At 40.4% G+C, this 20,455-nt stretch overlaps 1 protein-coding gene across 1 annotated transcript; it reads right to left on the bottom strand.

Moving 5' to 3' along the window:
* Nucleotides 1-163: 163 nt before the first annotated feature.
* DNAJB11 (DnaJ heat shock protein family (Hsp40) member B11) lies at nt 164-20,409 on the bottom strand. Its single transcript, XM_007195253.3, has 11 exons — nt 20,288-20,409; nt 15,519-15,989; nt 12,681-12,837; nt 8,798-8,895; nt 6,883-7,015; nt 4,581-4,723; nt 3,677-3,759; nt 2,946-3,003; nt 1,700-1,811; nt 1,087-1,246; nt 164-628 (listed from the first exon to the last, which is right to left on the bottom strand). Exons 2-11 carry the CDS (start codon nt 15,584-15,586, stop codon nt 564-566), a joined length of 1,077 nt encoding a protein of 358 aa, XP_007195315.1. The 5' UTR covers nt 15,587-15,989; nt 20,288-20,409; the 3' UTR covers nt 164-563.
* Between the last annotated feature and the right edge of the window lie 46 nt (nt 20,410-20,455).

The following is a 20,455-nucleotide window of genomic DNA, read 5'->3' as shown; positions in this document are numbered from 1 at the left end:
TCTTCATCACTCTTCCACAGGTTTGTGCATTCATCTTGCTTGATGGGAGGAAAACCCAACTAGCTCACAGGCCCCAAGGAGGGAAACTAGGCTGATCAAGGAAAAATGACCAAAATGGAGATGGAAGAGACAACAGGGTAACTACACCAACAAGAAACAGGAGTCAAGAAAAAATTAACAACAAAATTGTATTTAAAAACAGACTTCTCCAGTTGGCATTTCGAATGAAATAGCTAACAATTAACTCCAACCCTTTATATTGTGTCTTTTGCTCCTGGAGTCCTCTTGCAGCTTTAATTCTTGAAACTCAGGCGGCAGCACCAGACATAAATCCCCAAAGGGAGAGGTATTATTAAACCTTTTGCTGGTCATTCTTTTCTCAACACGAATGGACAAATTCTTAAGCCCTCTTATTCATTTCATGACGATCATTAGAAGAAAACAAAATTAAACCAAACTTGCATGTTAAAAATGAAAACAAAAACACACAAAAAGAACCCCCCTGCAGATAATAAATATCGCTGATTCACTTATTTTAAAACAAAGTCCAATTTTATTCACTCTTAATATCCTTGCAGTCCATTGTATACCTTCTGCACTGATCCTTGTTTCAGCAGCTGTTTGATACCTGAGGAAAGAATGAACAAATGACTCCATTAACAAAAAAGTGACCTCCCCAGAGTCTGAAGAGCATGTTTCATGGGGAGGCTCACAAAAGGCCTCATGACAACCATGGATCTGAATTAAACAAGTAACTACCAATGTCTAACTTTATCGCATGTGGACACCCATACACGCACGTCCAAGGTGACCCCTTGTCTTTGTGTCTCAGGCACACATACCACACATACATCCCACAAAATCCGATAAGAGGCAATCGAGATGGACAGAAATTTCTTTGGCTGTCTTCCATTCCTTCTTCTTTGTCCTCTTTCCAGTTTTGACCTCTCTCACCTTCTCCTTTTTACTTAGGACCCACTGACTGGGCCCTCTTCTCAATCAGTCATTGCAGACTTCACCCCTAAGCCTCTAATCCTTCTAATGCAGACCTCATCTTTCCTTGAACAGTAAACATTATACCCTCACCTTCTCTTGCTTCCTCTGATAACTGTTCTTTTGGAAAATCCACATCGAAAGTGATTATCAAAGAGCCCTTGATGTTGTTGTTGTCGAAGTTGGGGAGCCCTTCCCCTTTCTTCCATAGCTTGGCTCCCGGTCTGGTGATCTTATCCCGGGAAATATGTACCTGGAAAGCAAAAGGGGATGGACTGGAGCAGGACTGGTACTCTCGAAGCACAACACACAGCTTCCAGTGAGTACTGGTGCCCAGAGCTCATGTCACGGCTCAGAGCAGCAGGATGAAGGGGCAGGGGAAACATCATTAGGACAGTGCAAGCCAAAGGAAGAGAAGGTTTTCGAAAAGAAAAAGAAAAATGAAACACGTAAAAAAGTAAGGCTTTTGCCAACGGAGACTGTAAAGACGAGGCCGCCAAAGGCTGTGCAACCACCTCCGAGTAGCTGAGGGGTCCGTGGCGTTGTTACTGCTACACGTTCAGCAGCAGAGTGAGGAAAGATGACACAACAAAGCCTGAGCACTTAGTCCCCGTGGCTCCAAATGGCTGAAGTGGCTGAAATAACCTCAACAGCAGCCATGTGAGGGCTTTAAAAGGACAGGAAGCGGGAGAACTGGTTTGCTTACCTTGTGACCATCCAAGTGAGCAATATCCATATCGAAGCCCACCAGAGATTCCACGAGGGAGACTGTCACGTTTGTGTATAAGTCATCTCCTCGCCTTTCAAATATTGGGTGCCTAGAACAGAACAAGGTAAAGATCATTAACTTCCAAAGTCTTTCTTTGGGAAGAGTTCAAAAAGTTTTTAGCAAAATCATGGAAAAGGATGAATGCCACTCTTTCAAGAAATAGGCATTTATTAGACACTCCTTCGTGTGTAGCATTAATCAAGACTGTAAAGTAGCCTAAGATTTATTAAATCCTAATCTTAAGGAGCTTACAATCAGCAGAAGTCAAAGCATGTAATTAAAATACAAGTAACTAGATTATGGAAAAGAGAGAAGGACAACTTCTGGCTGTGGGACTGGGGGAGAAGGGCATCAGGGACGGGTCCTGGGGGGCTTCTAGAGCTGGGCTTGTAAGGCCCAATCAGCTCTGAAGCTGCAAATAAGGTGGGCGCAGGGGAGGGTGGGGATAGGGCAAGAGGGAATTCTGGCAAAGATAAGGACTTGAGAAGGTACCAGGTTTATTCAGGGAACAGCACATGTGCTAGTTTCTCTGGGAAGTGATGTGAAAGACAAGGTAGGTGAGGAACGTTGGGGAAAGATCACCGAGATTAAAGAGTGCTATGAGGGAAAAGAGTCCTTGGCACTGGGGGCCCATTTCTCCATATTTGGGTGGGAACCTCGTTTCAATGAATCCTTAGAAGCAGAGGTATCACTGGTTTCCAAAGTGGTAACAAGAGACAAGTGATAAACAAGAAAGCCTGAGTCCCAGGTAAAACTCTTATGTAAGTAGAACTGCATGTTGAAGAGAAGCCAACCAGAGAAGCTGCCCACCAGCTGCAGATTATGTCACAGAAGCTCCTTTCTATGGAAAAGTCTCCCATTCTTGTATGGGGCCGTATTTCCTCAGTTAAAATCTCTGGTCTCCTTGTCTGCCTCTCTTTCACAGCTCCTTACTCATAATATCGATGCTTTCCTCCCAACACCTTTTGGACTTGGAAGTTCTGCGTAAATAAATAAATGGACTCAATCCTAGGCTCCAACCCCAAATTTTCAGTATGGCTGTAGAGTTACACATTTAGGGTATTAAGGGCATGAAACAGAGGAAAAAGTCTGGAAGTGCCCTGGTGGCTACCCATATTTCTCTAACCTGACTCCTCTGAAAAGCAAGGGCTAAAGAGAAGGCCTCTAAACTGAGATTACTTACTTGACAACTTTGATTCGGAACCGTAAGTCTCCTGGCTCTCCATCCACGTGAGGCTCACCTTGTCAGAAGAGAAGAGATTACAGCACACTGTAAACCACGCAAGTCGAATGCTGCAAATCTATTTAGCAGTTGAGAGAATTTTCTAAAGCCACTACCTTAGGCTTTGACTGTCAAGCCTATCTGTGAGAGCAGCGTGTCTACTTGGTTATATCAAGTCTCAGATTATTAGTGAGGATCACCTGGGCCTCAGACACAGCAATAAATAACTTGACCTATTTCCTAAACAAAGAATGATTCACTGGTCTCCTGAATCTGATGTTTTAAAGCTATTTTTCTTCTAGAGATTTAAATTTAACCCCAAAGTGAGGTCTGAGAGCATCTTATTAATGCCAACTAGAGTTACATATCTTCTTTCATTGCTGAGTTAAAATTAATCCATTAAGTTCTGTACATTTAAACTTTGACCTAACTTAGGGTACTTGACAGTAACTTTTGGCCATGATAGTCAAAGGATAAACAGTAATACTACTGCTTAAGTGGACCAACCAGGATGCTTAAGGATGGTCATAAAAAGGCTTTCTGTGTCCTAAAACTGACTGAAGTGTGTTGGAAATGATATATGCATTCACTAGGTGGCCACCAAGTATGGGGTGAGGTGGGGGTGGGAGGTGTTCATGAGCAGGCAGAGAGCGGAAAGTTACAATAATAAAACATCAATATCAATATTTCACCTTCTCCAATAAAGGGGTACTCCATGCCATCTCTCACCCCAGGTTCAATTTCGACCTCCAGTGTTCGTTCTTCATTCACTAGTCTGAGACAAAGAGCATTTAAAAGAAAAAAAAAAAAAAATATATATATATATATATATATATATAAACCAAACCCCAGATACAGGTAATAAAGTTTTATCTACTCAGTCAGACCTTTTTCTTGTAAGACTATCCTGTATCCCTAAATGACAAAACCACCTGATATCCATTTACACCTTCCACCTGCCAAAAGCCAGGGCAAAGCTACACATAACCATGCAACTGCTGACTCCAAAAAAGCCTGCAGGAGACTGATTGCCTTGAAGTGAGTGATCAGTAACAGAGAAAACTACTCGCACTTACATAAATGTGCACAGCATCATGTTTATCAGAAAATCTAACAGGAGAGTTTATCCTATTTGATTTTTTTCACTGATCCCACAAATAACTGAGCTAGTTTTAATATATACAATTGAAGGTTCAACTAAATAGTTGTATTTATAACATAATCAGCAAATAGTACTTCTCTAATCTGAAATGTTAGCTGTACACATAAGATTGCTCTAAATATTCCAAGTAGGAAAAAGGAAACATTCCAAGTAGGAAAACGGAAAAATATCAACATTTTTGTTAAGTATATTCAGAAATAAAGCGCACTGCTTATTAGTTCATAAACATAAAAGGAGATATTCTGAATAGATACTTTCGGAAAAAATTAAACTGTACATTTCTTTGCTCTATCCTCTGGTAGAACATGAGGGAGAGAGAGAAGGATCGGGGAGAGGGAGGGAAAAAAATCTAGGTATGGACCACTGGCATTTTATTAGACAAATGAGATAATTAAAGTGTCCCTTAGCAGAGCAAAGAAGGTGCTTGCACTCACTTGACATTCGGGCACTCGTCGCAGACCACCTCCTGGGTCATCTGGAAGCGCCCGGGGCCCAGCTGGGTAGTCCGCATCTCCTGCCTGCAGTTGCACTTCCGTTTGCCAGGGGCCTGCCTTGCCACGGGTTTGTTTCTAACCACCTAGCAAGTACACACACAGGATCAGCTTCTCCCTTGTGTCCCACAGCCTTTGGTTTCCTCACCAGATCGGGGCTCTGCGCACCTGCCGGGGCTGGCACTTCCCCTTCTCTCCCAAGCCATCCCTCAGGGAGACCCACAGCTGAGAGAACTCTTGGAGGAGTTACAAGTCAGCTCCCACATAGGAGCGGAGCAAATGGATCTTTAACTGACTCAAATTCTAAAGTTGGAGAAGAGAGAGGAGGGTAACAAAGAAGAGAACTGAAAGATAGTATGTATGGGATCACCTTTTCTAAGTCATGACAAAATACTACTGAGTTAAAGTAGCCCACAGAATTACTATCTCTTGAGAAATCTGAGCTGTGTAAAGCATAAGCCCTGAAGAACAACCACAGCCTTCAAAAGCTGGCATGTGGTTTCCACCCCAGGATTAGCCATGATTAACCTCATGAAAACACTTCCTTGTTTCAGGCAACTCAATCTGGCAGTGTTTTCCAGTGCTGTCTCGATTCAGATACTCTAACCCGTAAGAAAAGACACAATGATCATCTCCTTGTAGCTGATTGCAATCAAACATTCTGATCCCTCTAAATCACTGGAAACTAAAATATATGAAGAAATGTACTCTTGATTTTGCCTGTTTAATTAGTCAAACACCTGCTAATCACAGGGCACATGCTCATGCAGTGAGATGACATGAATGCTTGGAGAAAAATCCCTCGAAGCCTACGAACATATGAAAGCCCAGGTCAATGGAATAAATAACAATAACAATAATTAGAGCCAACACTTCATAGCACTTAGTATGTGCCAAGCAAGGCCCTAATCACATATATTTATGAACTCATTTAATCCTCATAGCAGCTTTATGAGGTAGATGCTGCTATTATCTCCATTTTACAGAGGAAATAATGAAAGCACAGAAAGGCTCAGTAATATGACCAAGGTCACATAACCAATGTATGGTAGAGCCAGGATTTTAAACCAGGCAGTCTAGCTCCAAACTCTGTGCTTTTAACCACTATGCTCTCTCAAGGTAATTTTTTCTTAAAAAGAACTTACCATGGGGGCATTTAAATAGCAAGGTCATATACATCCTTTACAATAATTAGATTAAAAAGGAATTTGTTTAGGAGCATGCTAACTGCAAAGAGTGATGTACATTATGTATTAGCAATGATGACAGACAACAGGTCTGCAAGGGAACATGGGAAATTAATCTTTTTACCTGGATATACGTACAAGACTTCCTAAAAGCACAGCTTGGAATTGAAAAAAACTGGAGGTAAGGGCTTCCCTGGTGGCGCAGTGGTTGAGAATCTGCCTGCTAATGCAGGGGACACGGGTTCGAGCCCTGGGCTGGGAAGATCCCACATGCCGCGGAGCAACTGGGCCCGTGAGCCACAGCTACTGAGCCTGCGCGTCTGGAGCCTGTGCTCCGCAACAAGAGAGGCCGCGATAGTGAGAGGCCCGCGCACCGCGATGAAGAGTGGCCCCCGCTTGCCGCAACTAGAGAAAGCCCTCGCACAGAAACGAAGACCCAACACAGCCATAAATGAATATAAAAATAAATAAATAAGTAAAAGATTACTATTAAAAAAAAAAACAAAAAACTGGAGGTAACCTACATGCCTATTGACGCAACGTGGTCACAATGAATTTCTATTCAGCAGAATTATAGCTATAAGCAACAACATGGATGAATCCTGACAATATTAAGAGTGAGTAAAAAATACCAGTCTCAGAAGATAATGTATAGTATGATATCATTTTTACAAAGTCAAAAACAGTGAAAGTAAACAATATATTATTCAGGTATTCCTATATATGTAATAAAACAAACAAACACGAGTGGCAAGGGAACAATAAAGACAAAACTCAGGATATTAGACATTTACCTGGGAAAGGAGGCAAGGGAATGGAATAGGGAAGTAGCATGTAGATAGATATAAGTCCTGGTATTGTTTTTTTTTAGTTCTTGGGCTGAGTGATGAGTTCATGAAATAATAACAGCATATCATGAACCAAGGATTATGATTAATTCAATTCTATACACCTCCCCACCCCCTAAAAGACAGAGAAGGTACACAGAAACCCCTTGTTTTTAGTCATAAGAACACATTCTGGGAGTCAATATGAATAGCTGTACAGTTTGGACTTACTTCTACAAAATTTCCTGCATATACTTCTTCCAAAGTGACTTCTAGATCTACAATAATATCACTTCCTCTTGGAATATTTCTGTCTTGCTGACGAGGGGTTCCTCCAAACATGAAACCAAAATCTCCAAAGAAGCTGTTGGTAAGTGTAAAATCATCAGGAAAAGAAATCAGAGTTCACCTCTTACAATTTTAGTTTTCTTCACATTGATAAAATATTGTGTCCCACCAGTGAGCAAAACTGACAGACATTTTAATACACTGGAGTCATACATCATACACAATTTTTAATTTATATAATGTCAACTATATTGCCCCTACCACAAAAAAATTTACTTTTTAATATTGTCCAGACACACAGTACAGTGTATACAGTATGCCACTGAATTCTTAATCAATGAAAAAATAATCTCTCTCAATACTGACAAATATCAGGATATAATGGAGATACTGAGAAAGGGTATGGTATACATAAATCCATGTATTGCCGAACCTAATGGTAATTTTGGACATTTGTAGTGTTCACCTTTACATGCTTTTTTAGAAACTAACTTTGGTGAAACAAGCTACTGCTTTGTACAAAAATCTTGGATACATAATTAAACTAAAAAAGCATCAGCCTTAGTAAAACTCTGGATCTTACAGAAAAGGAAGTTCTGGTCTCATAAGACCAAAATTAATTTGTGTTAAGTAACAGAAGCGTCACTTTGAGATTACTATAAACAGTGACCTTTAATTGTATAGGAGTTCTAATCTTGATGTTAAGTTTTGGTTATTAAGAAGCCTCAGATGTTAGCATAGTGATGACAAACATACAACAACCCCAACCCCTCCAAAAAACAAAACCAAAACCCAATCTTGGTGAATGGATTCCCTGAATCTTAAATAAAAGCAGAGAGGGAGGATTTTGGTGGGGAAGGAACAAGGGCAGAGCTTTTTTTCTTTCTGGCATCCCTGGGTATCACTTCTAACTGCTAAGAGGTTCAAACAGGACACTTCCCTGGTAGGCTAAAGCAGCCAAATCAATACTGGGGAAGAGAAAGATTTCCTAATAATATTACTCACACATCATCGTAAGTCCTGAAAATCTACTGTCACCCCCAAACACTAAATGAGGGAAGCTGTTGTAGCAACAGTGATTCTTACTTCTTTTGGGGAAGGGTTCACAAATCTGAAGAAATCTGAGAATCTGAAGAAAATTCTCTTTGAGAATCTGAAGAATCTGAAGAGAATCTGAAGAAAGCAATGCATCCTCTCCCCATAGAAATGCATATTCAAACATCTTTTTATTTATAACTTGACTTGAAACCCCAGATCAAGATCTCCTATTTATGCATCATCAGGACATATGAAAATTCAAATGCTCAACAAAGAGGGGCTCAAAGAGCGGGAAGGAAAGATGTTTATTATTCCAGCCACTCAGCACTCCCAGAAAGCTGGGCCCAGCAAGGGATGAAGAGCCTCTAACCCAACTCCTTCCAACAATGCTGATTATCATAATCATCCCTCTCTTGTGGATAGGATGAAGAGTCAGCTTTGGGGATGAGAGTAGGAATTTCTCTCTCCGCTTACAAGAATCACTTTGCTCATTAAGTGGTTTGCAGATTCTAAGACAGCAAGGAGATAAAATGAACTGGTTTCCAACATATATCCCCCCCAACACAGTCAGGGTTGATTTAATTGATATGGTTGGCTAGATGGACATCCCTTTTAGTGCTACCTGTCTTTTCTGGAGCTTTGTGAAAATAGAGGAGTATATTCCCACAGAAAGGATGATGAATGACCTCTTGGTCAAGGATCAGTTGAGTTGTACTCTTCATCAAAAGTTTCTGAACAAGGGAGCAAGGATAATTCTTTAATAATCACTAAGTGATCCATTCTCAGACACTAATACCCTGCAGATAGATAAATTACTTACTGTGAAAAAATGTCTCCATGGGAGCTCTGATGCCCATCTTTTAATCCTTCTTCACCGTAAGTATCATATTGTTTCCGTTTCTCACTATCTGACAGAACCTGGGGTCAAAAGCCAGTGGAAGAAAAGATTATGAGTTGGTAATATTCAGGTAAGGTGAATTCACATTTATGTTTTTGTTTTTTTAAACTCTGATACTGTTTGTAAAATTTTAGTGGAATTCAGTTTTCATTATGTATGGTATTAAGGCATGTTTATAAAGTTATTTTCTTTATCAGACTAAATTCTTTGATCAGTGTTCATTTTGTAACTTTCTACAATGCTCAATTCATGTTTTTAATTTAAATTTATCAAAACTCACCTAGCCACATAAATATCATGCTGGAGATTAGCGACATGGCTATGAATGTGAGGGCAGTAACAGGAAAGAGGTGAGGTGAATTCCTCAGGTTTACTTCCCATGCAGTTTGACTCCAGTGTTTAGGCTGTTAACCACTATGCTATATTCTCTCTCTAAACTATAAACTAGGACTTGACTATGACAGATTGTCATTAGTCACAGAAGCAGTAAATTACGACAGCCGTCAAGTTTGCTCAGCCCTACATGTCTATACCATAACCCCTGCACCCCACCACCACACACACATTAAGAGACTGGCAAGTCAAGGGAATCCAAGGACAGGTCTCCAGAAAGCTCTACACTGCAATATTTTCATATTCCCTTTTCATTCTTTTGATACATGTAGAAATCCATCTGTGGAAGAATGCTGTCTGCCACATACAGCTCATAACCTCCTGAGTTTGAATTGCAAAGAGTGAAAAGGGACACTGCTCTATGAAGGATGCTCAAGCTCAATTTCACAATTTGAAAAGACTTTCTGAAGTTTTAATGGTTTTAGAAAACTACATACTCAGTCATAGGTATATGCTTTCTCATTGGGACCATTCCATATATAGAACTAAAGACTGTAAAACAAAATAAGTTTCAATGTTCTTCAAAATTTGCCCTCCAAAAAAAGCTTCCCATTTACTTAGAGCATTCTGAAATATATGCATACATATAACTTTGAAAATTGAGTAACTTTATGTTATTTGATATTCTTAAATGTCTATTTAGATAGCAGACTGAAGGAGAAAGTTATTTCAAACCCATACTTGTGTTGGCTCAGGAAAAGTGAGGTTGGAAGTAGATGGGGCTTGTTGACTCAGCAAAAGAAAGGGAAGATCTGATTGGCATATGTAAATAGGACACACTTTTGGCTCAGGGCCTGAATGATGTGTAAGGTGCCACAGCAAAAATCTACTAACACTTAAGATACATTTAGAAGGACAAAAAGAAATTCAGTGTACAAGAGAGTGAGCATTCTTAAAAGCAAAGACAAATGGGTTAGTCTAGAAGTGACCAGAGTACTCAACTAAAGCCACTGTGATAGACCAGGTGAGAAAAAAATAGTTTGGTAAATATCCTAAAAAAATAGCCACTTTGGGGAAGTAGAAATGGACAGAGTTAACTTTAAAAAAACAGAACAAAACAAAACTCATTATTATGTGATCTGGATTTCCAATATTTTCACTTTCAAGTCTACTTCTCTGTTCCTGTCTTGGCAAAGAAATGAACCCCACATTTGGGTCCATAAGAAACACCATTTCAAAACCCCAAAACAAAGACTATTTTTTTAAGTCAGCTTCTTTTTGGACATAGGAGGCTTCTGTAATAACTACCCCCAAATTACCCTTAAAGTTACCTATTACCATTCACTTACTCCTCACTTTTCTTCTGTCTAAGGAATGCAACTTTATTCCATAGTCTTGGAAACTTTTATTATTAAAAGAAAAAGAGGAGTTTCTTAGTTGATTGGCCAACCAACCAGAGTCTCAACTAATTAAAATGCCAGTAGTAATCCCAGCTCAGTAGAGAAGACAGATTTGTATTCACAAAAGACTCTTCAACTTTACTGGGATTCTGATTTGTGAACACTAATTTATCTAAGGACCAAAGGCAGGCAATCAAGTGAATGATACAAAGAAAAAAGAAAATTTGAACTAATGACCAGAAAGGTTCTTAAGAGTTAAACTGCAGTGCCATGAATGATTAATGTATAGCCTTGCCTAGGTCGTAGCTAAAGAACATGGTAGAGTCTTTAAAGAGCATGGTAAATTCTTAGCAACAGTTTCCCCAGAAAATATTTTTGATTATTGGGTTCCTAGCAAGCAAGGGGAATACTCATGGGAAACACAGTGCGAAATATGGAATCCATATTATCAACAAGAAAGAAAATGTTACATACAGTAATTTAGGAGGGTCCACCAACCCTCTCAAGTTTATTTGTGGGCCCGAGGTTAGGAATTTCGGTCCTACAGGTGTTGAGAGAAGAAAGGGAAACCCCATTAGTTCTAGGTTTCACCTGGGTGTAAGTCACTATTTTGGTTCATTCACTTCTTTAACCTAGGAGGCCTTGGGATCCCTTCCTTCTGGGTTTTTTCCACTAAAATATTTTTCAGATTTGTTTTCAGTCTTCTCACTATACAGGGATTTAATTTGAATTCAGAAGTTGTAGCTCTCTGACTTTTGGAGTCAAATTATTTTTTCTGTGCCCTTTTAGAAAATGTGAATAAATGGTGACTAGAATTGATAACACTGTATTGTAAAACTGAAATTTGCTAAGAAAGCAGAGCTTAAATGGTCTCACCAAAACAATAAATATATGAGGTGATGGATTAACTAGATGGGCGAAATCCTTTCACAATGTATATGTGTACCAAGTAATCACAATATATACTCTAAATATCTTACAATTTTATTTGTCAATTATATCTCAATAAAGCTGAAAAGAAAAAGTATAACCACAGGTCTCTTATTGTATTTCTAGGGGAAAGGTGAATTGCAACACACACAAAACAGCTAACTCCTAAATTAACACATATGAAAGATTATCAGTACTTATTTGTAAAATTTTTTCACCATAGTGTTGAAAGGTTCTGTGCATAATGGTTTTTCAAATAGTAAAAAGATTATTAAGCATTCAGTAAATGTTCCTCTGTGTTGTTAAAAATGAAAAAAAAAAAAAAGGTTAAGTAACAGCTGAGAAAAAATAAGAATATGCCCAGCTCTACTATATTTCATGGTGTCCTAATGAAGATTAAATGAGATGATACACATGAAAGTATTTTGACCTCTAGATTACAAGTTGCAAATTCAAACTATAGCTGTGTTTTCTTTGATCTGCACGTAAAAGAAAATTTTAAATTGAATTAGTTACCAACATTTTACAACCAGGAGAATTTACCAAAAACTCAGGATTTCCACTCCTCTTGAAAAATTAAATGATCTGGCCACACTGTATGCAAACACAGTGTTTGCATCTGTATATGGCAAAAACTGGCTGGTGTTGAATAACAGCTGTTCCCTTGAAATGGGGCAAGAAGTCTTCAGCTTGTCACAGTCCTCTTCAATCCCTATTGATTCCTAACATGGAGGTAGAATATCCACTCTCCTGTTTTATCTCATACCTGCCCTGCATGTTATCTGCCTGGTCCACATGGGCACATGTGGATTTGCAATCCTCATTTAGAGTTTATTTCTTTTTCTGGCTCCAACTCCAAAACGGACTGATTGATCATCAACCTTCTTATTAACCTACCGATCCTATTTTCTTTCATTCATCTATTTCAACATTACTCTCCTTAATAAGACAAATACTGATATGAGAAGGGCAGGAAGTAGCACCTACTAACATTAATGTACAATATAGCATCAAGTGCTACATTTATCTATTGTCAATTTTTTTTAAAAAGTGACCTGAAAAATGCGAGTGTTACTCAGCGTTACATGGTTTTTTCTGTATCTGTAGGTTTTATTCATACTTTATCCTTTTTCCTGACTCACCTCATAAGCAGCACCCAGATCCTGGAATTTCTCCTGCGCTCGAGGATCATCAGGATTCCGGTCAGGATGAAGCTGCAGGGCTAGTTTCCTGTAGGCCTTTTTAATATCCTTTATAGAGGCACTGCGAGGCACCCCTAAGATCTTATAGAAATCTCGCCTGAGGGTGGGGGAGAGGGAGAAGATACTTCATTAAAGAGTTAATACATTACATTTTTAAAAGTGAAATTTTTTTCCTTTACATTTAGGTTTGTGTCTGAGCAAAGACGTAGGAAAATGAAGGTACCCACGTGACACACGAAAAAGAATGACTACAAAGAGAACACACCAGAATTTGTAATGAGTCTCATATTGAAGTAATCACAATGAGAGGCTATGTACTTTTTGAACAATACTAGAATTATTCAAAATATCTCTGGCATTCTTCTCTTAGAACTACCTTTAGTCAAGAATATCATTTTCTTATTTTATGGTCACACATCATTTTCAACCAAGAACTGTATAATCAAATTGACTCTCTTTTTTCTCCCCTATTACTGACTTCAAATGACTTTTGACTGCTTCCAAAGGTCAAATAATCTCAAAGGATGAATTTCTTTGTTCAAAAAGATTATGTCAGAGATGTTCTTTACTCAAAAAGATTATGTCACAGAAATGTTCTAACAGTAGCACTCCTGGAATGTTAAAGATGAAGTGACTGAGGTTAACTTCAGAAGTTAACACAGGTTAAGTCAAAGCCCAAATAAGAAGCTTGAAGAGAGAGTAACACCCATTTGAATGTATGAGTTGTGAAGTTTTTTGCTGAGAGAGAAAATTTCAATTTTGCAGTCATTACTAGTAGTTATACTAGTTTGTCTAGGTCAAGTCTTAATCAGAGACAGCTGCTGGAACCCATATGCAGGCGCCTATAAGTCTCAGCAGCTGCATATATGTACATGGCATGAGCTAGGAGATAAAGTGGAGATCCACTGACCTCCTTGCCAGGAACTATGTTGGTACCAAATTAATTGTAAAGGGAATCTTTGCAGGAAGGGCCAATGGGAAGACAGAATAAGACTCACAAACTTTCAGGGCAGGGACCATAGCCAGCCCATAGAAGACACCAATAAATATTCATTGAATGAAATGAATAAGTAAGCATGCTCACAAAAGTCTATTCCTTTTGCCAGAGTCACTTTAGCCAGCAGAAATTATTCTGAAAATGCATTCTCTCAACCAAAGGGATGGGAAAGTTGTTCACAGGGAGATGATGTAGTAATGATGGTAATTTTAAAATGCAGCGGGGAAAAATGCATTGGGGTATCAAGATCCACGTAATATATGACAGAACTTTTCAAAAAATGTATTTCATAAGCTCTTAGTCACACTTCAGGAAAATCATTTAATCATTTTATGTATAAATTTTAAAAATTATCACTGACAAGGGGTTCCATGAGTATTATTTAGGTGCTTTATCGCCACACCCCAAAGATCTGCAAAAACTTGACATCTCTTGAGACAAGAACTAAATCAAAAGGTTCACTAATGTTAATGACAAAAGAGCTAGCTATATAAAAAATGAGGCTTAGGATATACTTAATATAAAAATGGTTAAGTAACAGCTGAGAAAAATACAGGGAAAAGATGGCTGGCATAACTCAGCATCAACATGACGGTTCCCAAGAGGATCCTTTATGAAAAACTGAAGTTTATAGCTACAGTACTAACAGTATTTATCCTGACATCTTTTTTAAACAACTTAAGGTACCCATTGCTTTAAGTGCAAAAAGTAGTAACAAAAACATGTTAAAAAACCCAATAAAGCATTACCTAGGAGAAGTTAATTTTTATTTTAGAAATTTAATATGTTTCACAAGAAAAAAAACCCCAACAAAGTTGAAGCATATATGCACAGGGAAAAAACTTTTAAGAGAATAACAAGTACTTAAAGTTTAAAGCTCTGCTAGGTAGTGCCTTCTCCATTCAGAGCAACCTATAAATTTGTCAAAAGCTAAGAATGTACTATTCCTCACATTCTAAAATATGAGCCTGGCATATCATACCCTGTGGTCAGCAGGCCTATACGATAGTGGATCTTATTAAAGGCCAGAGAATCTCAAGAGTTCAGGTAGTCCTACTTCCTTCAAACAGGTGGCACATTATCATTCTCATATCACAGATGAGAATTGAAATGTTCCTTCAAGGTCACATAATTCGTAAGTGGGGTGGGTGGGGGTGGGTGGGCTAGAATCCCAGTCTACTACCTATTGGTGTAGTAGTGGAAATGTTTTTTCCCCTGCTCATAATACCATTCAGCTTCCTAAGAATGCTCCATGGAGAGACAGTGAGGCATGATGACAACTCAGGCTCAGTATCTCAAGAAGCTGAGAAGTACAAGGGCTCTCCCAAGGGTCTGCCTTGCTCCCTCAATCCAACTTCCTTCAGTCCCAGCATGGCTTCCCTAACCTGTCCTCCCCACTTCCTCACTTGGCCTGGCATCATAACCCACCCACTTTAATGTCAGCCCAATGGCTTGTTGCAGGCTCAACATTGCATCGTCCTCTTCTGCAGCTCAGCAGCCCCCTCACCCCACGTTGCTTTTGGCACTGCATCCAGCCCTCACTTCTCTAGGCAAATCTAGCTCTAGGGCTTCTGGGTCTAAGCCCCTCTCACCCGTGTCACCCACTGCTCTCCTCTCCACCCCACAAGCCTGGCCCACGCTACCCATTCCTCCGCTCCACCGCCTCACCACAGCAACGCCCCTCTCCACTCCCCCAGTCTGAATGCCCCCTCCTCCCTCAAGCCTCCTCCCCAGCCAAGACTGACTTAAGGGCCCCGTGCCCGCGGATGCCAGTTCCTTACCCGGCGATCACGGCCCCGATGAGGTACAGCAGCAACAGGCAGAACGTGCCCAGGCTCTGCGGGGCCATCGTCTCTCTGTGCGGGCCCCTGACCCCCGCACTCTTCACAGCCTCCGCCGCCGCCGCCGCCGCCGCCGCCGCGTCGGCTCGCCAGCCCACCCGGCCCTGAGAGGCCGCCTAACGCCGGAGTCTCCGACTTAGGAGCGACAGCTAGCTCGCCCCCTCCTCTACCAGTCCACTTCCCGGGAGTCCCGAGTCCCGGCAAGAGAAGCACCCAGCGGGCCAGAGCCAATCGCTGCTCGGGACATCACACGCGGCCGGCGCCTCACAGCCAATCAGCGCAGTACACTTCACCTCCGAGGCGGTGAGGCCGGCCAGTTAGGCTTCGGAACTAGAGCCGCAGCTCCCGGCCAATTAGAAGGGGAAACGTCAGAGAATCGTGCCGCCGCAGGAATCCGCTCAGCCCCGGCACCTGCGAGTCACAGGAAATTACGTAAAGATTGGTGGTGGGGAAAGGGTTCCAAGAGCCGGCATCGCGGTACACAGTTTCCCTCCGCCCGCCTCCTTGGACTCTCCACCAGTCACGGGGCTCCTCCTCCAGCACTGACCAATTGCGGGAGGGAGGTTTTATCTTGGTTACGAGTCTCGGAATTTCATTCATATAGAGCTAGGTGCTGTACGCCGGGGAGGAAGGACGCGGGCGAAATGGGCGGGGAGAATGACTCCACGCCAACGGTACGGCTGACGCACAGCTTAGATCATATTTTATATTCTAACAAGCCCAGGAGAAAATTGTCTCGGTTTCACAAAGAAGAGGCCTGATGAGGAGTGGCCCTGGAAGCAGACTTAGGTTCGGATTCAGCTTCCACCACTTCCTAGCGGTGAGAACATGCTCCCTCACCGCTCCCAGTCTGAGACTGAGCTGATTTATCTACAAACCTGAGGCAAAGCATTTACTGGTAGTGTTGTGAAATTTTAGTAGGAGAAAATCTGTAAACCGTCTAGCACAGCGTCTGGCACATAGTAGGCACGCAAAGAATAATAAATATTACAGTTAAGAAGAGAGCGGATCCTACCCCCCCCAATTTTTGCTCATTTCAGTAATTGAACCACCTAGTTGTTCACTACAAAACTTTAGGTGTCTTCCTTGATTCTCTCCTGTATCCCCTATCCAAATCTTTACCTTTAAACCGTATCTTGAATCTGTCCACTATTCTACATCTCCACTACCTCTCCGGGCTAAGTCACATCATCTCCCACCTGGCAAGGGCTTCCTAACTGGTCTCCCTGCCTCCACTCGTAATATCTTAGTATCTTTTTTTCACCCCGTCCCTTCCCCCTGCCATGATTTTTTACAAACATGTCAGATCATATAATTTGTCTACTTAAAAGCCTCGAATGGCTTTTCATTGCACTTTTAATAAGATCCCAAGTCTTTATACTAGCTGATAGAAACATTATTTCTCAATAAAGCTGGGGAAAAAGAACAAAAATCTTATATGATCTGTACCCTCACCTAGTATACTCCTTACCGCGTTCCAGTAAAAGTGGTTTCTTTTCTCTTTTTTGAATACGCCAAGCTCATTCCCGCCTAGGGCGTTTGTTCTAGTTGTTCTCTGCCTGAAACGCTCTTTCCTCAGATCCTAACATGGGTGACTCCTTTTTAAACTCAGATAACAGCTTAAATTCACCACCTCATAGAAGACTTCCCTGATCAACCAATCAAAATTAGCCCCTACTGAGTCTGTATTCTTACAGTGTGATATTTTATTATTTCCATCCCTGCCCCCCACACTCACACACACTGGAATGCCACTTTCATGAAAGCATGAATCTGGACTGTTTTGTTCACAGCTGTCTAGAACAGCAACTTAGAACAGAGCTTGTGACAGAGACAAAGTCACTTCGACTGTGATCTTCGTGTGCTGGCTTCTTATTCTTCAGGCCTCAGCTCAGATTCAGCACTCACCCCTTCCCCAAATTTCATAGCACTTACTAACATCTGAAATTATTCTATTTTATTTTCCTAATGTATTATCTATTCTCCCTATTAAAATATACACTCCAAGAAAGCAAGGACCTTATCTGTTTTGTTCACTGCTGTAATCCTAGTGCCTAGCACTGTGCCAGACACAGTACAGAGGTAAGAGGTAGATCAGGTTACTGCTTTCAGGAAGATGCCTACTAGGGGAGAGAGGCCACATAAAAGAGGAACTAAATTGCATTTTATAGTCTTATTTACCTTTGTATCTCCCACACCTAGAGAGGCCAAAAACAAACTAAGAAAGCAGGAAATGACCTTTCCTCTAAGATCAGGAACAAGACAAGGATGTCCACTCTCACCATTATTATTCAACATAGTTTTGGAAGTCCTAGCCATGGCAATCAGAGAAGAAAAAGAAATAAAAGGAATACAAATTGGAAAAGAAGAAGTAAAACAGTCACTGTTTGCAGATGACATGATACTACACATAGAGAATCCTAAAGATGCTACCAGAAAACTACTAGAGCTAATCAATGAATTTGGCAAAGTTGCAGGATACAAAATTAATGCACGGAAATCTCTTGCATTCCTATACACTAAAGATGAAAAATCTGAAAGAGAAATTATGGAAACACTCCCATTTACCATTGCAACAAAAAGAATAAAATACCTAGGAATAAACCTACCTAGGGAGACAAAAGACCTGTATGCAGAAAACTATAAGACACTGATGAAAGAAATTAAAGATGATACCAACAGATGGAGAGATATACCATGTTCTTGGATTGGAAGAATCAATATTGTGAAAATGACTCTACTACCCAAAGCAATCTACAGATTCAATGCAATCCCTATCAAATTACCAATGGCATTTTTTATGGAACTAGAACAAAAAATCTTAAAATTTGTATGGAGACACAAAAGACCCCGAATAGCCAAAGCAGTCTTGAGGGAAAAAAACGGAGCTGGAGGAATCAGACTCCCTGACTTCAGACTTTACTACAAAGCTACAGTAATCAAGACAATATGGTACTGGCACAAAAACAGAAACATAGATCAATGGAACAAGATAGAAAGCCCAGAGATAAACCCACGCACCTATGGTCAACTAATCTATGACAAAGGAGGCAAGGATATACAATGGAGAAAAGACAGTCTCTTCAATAAGTGGTGCTGGGAAAACTGGACAGCTACATGTAAAAGAATGAAATTAGAACACTTCCTAACACCATATACAAAAATAAACTCAAAATGGTTTGGAGACCTAAATGTAAGACCAGACACTATAAACTCTTAGAGGAAAACATAGGAAGAACACTCTTTGACATAAATCACAGCAAGATCTTTTTTGATCAACCTCCTAGAGTAATGGAAATAAAAACAAAAATAAACAAATGGAACCTAATGAAACTTAAAAGCTTTTGCACAGCAAAGGAAACCATAAACAGGACGAAAAGACAACCCTCAAAATGGGAGAAAATATTTGCAAACGAAATCAACGGACAAAGGATTAATCTCCAAAATATATAAACAGCTCATGCAGCTCAATATTAAAAAAACAAACAACCCAATCCAAAAATGGGCAGAAGACCTAAATAGACATCTTTCCAAAGAAGACATACAGATGGCCAAGAAGCACATGAAAAGCTGCTCAACATCACTAATTATTAGAGAAATGCAAATCAAAACTACAATGAGGTATCACCTCATACCAGTTAAAATGGGCATCATCAGAAAATGTACAAACAACAAATGCTGGAGAGGGTGTGGAGAAAAGGGAACCCTCTTGCACTGCTGGTGGGAATGTAAATTGATACAGCCACTATGGAGAACAGTATGGAGGTTCCTTAAAAAACTAAAAATAGAATTACCATATGACCCAGCAATCCCACTACTGGGCATATACCGAGAGAAAACCACAATTCAAAAAGACACATGCACCCCAATGTTCATTGCAGCACTATTTACAATAGCCCGGTCATGGAAGCAACCTAAATGCCCATCGACAGATGAATGGATAAAGAAGAAGTGGTACATATATACAATGGAATATTACTCAGCCATAAAAAGGAACGAAATTGGGTCATTTGTTGAGACGTGGATGGATCTAGAGACTGTCATACAGAGTGAAGTAAGTCAGAAAGAGAAAAACAAATATCGTATATTAACGCATATATGTGGAATCTAGAAAAATGGTACAGGTGAACCGGTTTGCAGGGCAGAAATTGAGACACAGATGTAGAGAACAAACATATGGACACCAAGGGGGGAAAGCTGTGGGGGGCTGCGGGTGGTGGTGTGATGAATTGGGCGATTGGGATTGACATGTATACACTGATGTGTATAAAACTGATGACTAATAAGAACCTGCTGTATAAAATAATAAATTAAATTAAATTAAAAAATTAAAAAAAAAAAGAAAGCAGGACATGACCAAAAATCATAAAATGGAGTTTTAGAGGAAGGAGTGATGTTTCTATGCTGGGTGAAATCCAAAAAAGCTTCCTGAAGGCGGTAACATGGAGGCTAACAGTTAAGGAGCTAACCCTGGTGGCTCTCGCTTCAGACAGCCTGGGTTTGTGTCTTAGCTCGGTCTCTGTGTTACTTTCACCTCTCTAAGCCCTCATCAGTAAAACAAATGTACTTAACTTAGAGGGCTCTTAGGAAGACTGAGATAAGATACGTAAAGGTGCTTTCTTTAATCGGTGCCCAGCCCACAGTAAGCATTCTATAAATGTAAACTGTCATTATCATTATTGTTACTGATTAAAGCGTGCTGACCTTACCAGCAGCTAGTCGCTGACCACAGCTCTGTGGAGCAATGGAAAACTTCCTAATACCCTGAGTAGAAAGGCGCGACACCACAGAGCGGCCAGGTCTGGCTCCACGTTCCAGCATCAAAAACCCTCAACCTCAGCCAACTGTTTCCCAAACCGCGGAAGAAGTACTGGGTC

Source organism: Balaenoptera acutorostrata, chromosome 4 (assembly GCF_949987535.1).
Source record: "Balaenoptera acutorostrata chromosome 4, mBalAcu1.1, whole genome shotgun sequence".
Classification (NCBI taxonomy): Eukaryota; Metazoa; Chordata; class Mammalia; order Artiodactyla; family Balaenopteridae; genus Balaenoptera; species Balaenoptera acutorostrata.
Note: the sequence above shows the minus strand (reverse complement) of the source record. Positions and strands in the feature narration are given on the sequence as shown.

Excerpts from the sequence above, each read along its gene's own strand:
- DNAJB11 (XM_007195253.3), bottom strand. The coding sequence starts at position 15,586 with ATGGCCCCGCAGAGCCTGGGCACGTTCTGCCTGTTGCTGCTGTACCTC. Across the intron at positions 8,896-12,680 it reads ATCTGGGTGCTGCTTATGAG|GTTCTGTCAGATAGTGAGAA; the intron begins GTGAGTCAGGAA and ends TTTTGACCCCAG. Across the intron at positions 3,760-4,580 it reads GACGAGTGCCCGAATGTCAA|ACTAGTGAATGAAGAACGAA; the intron begins GTGAGTGCAAGC and ends TCTTTGTCTCAG.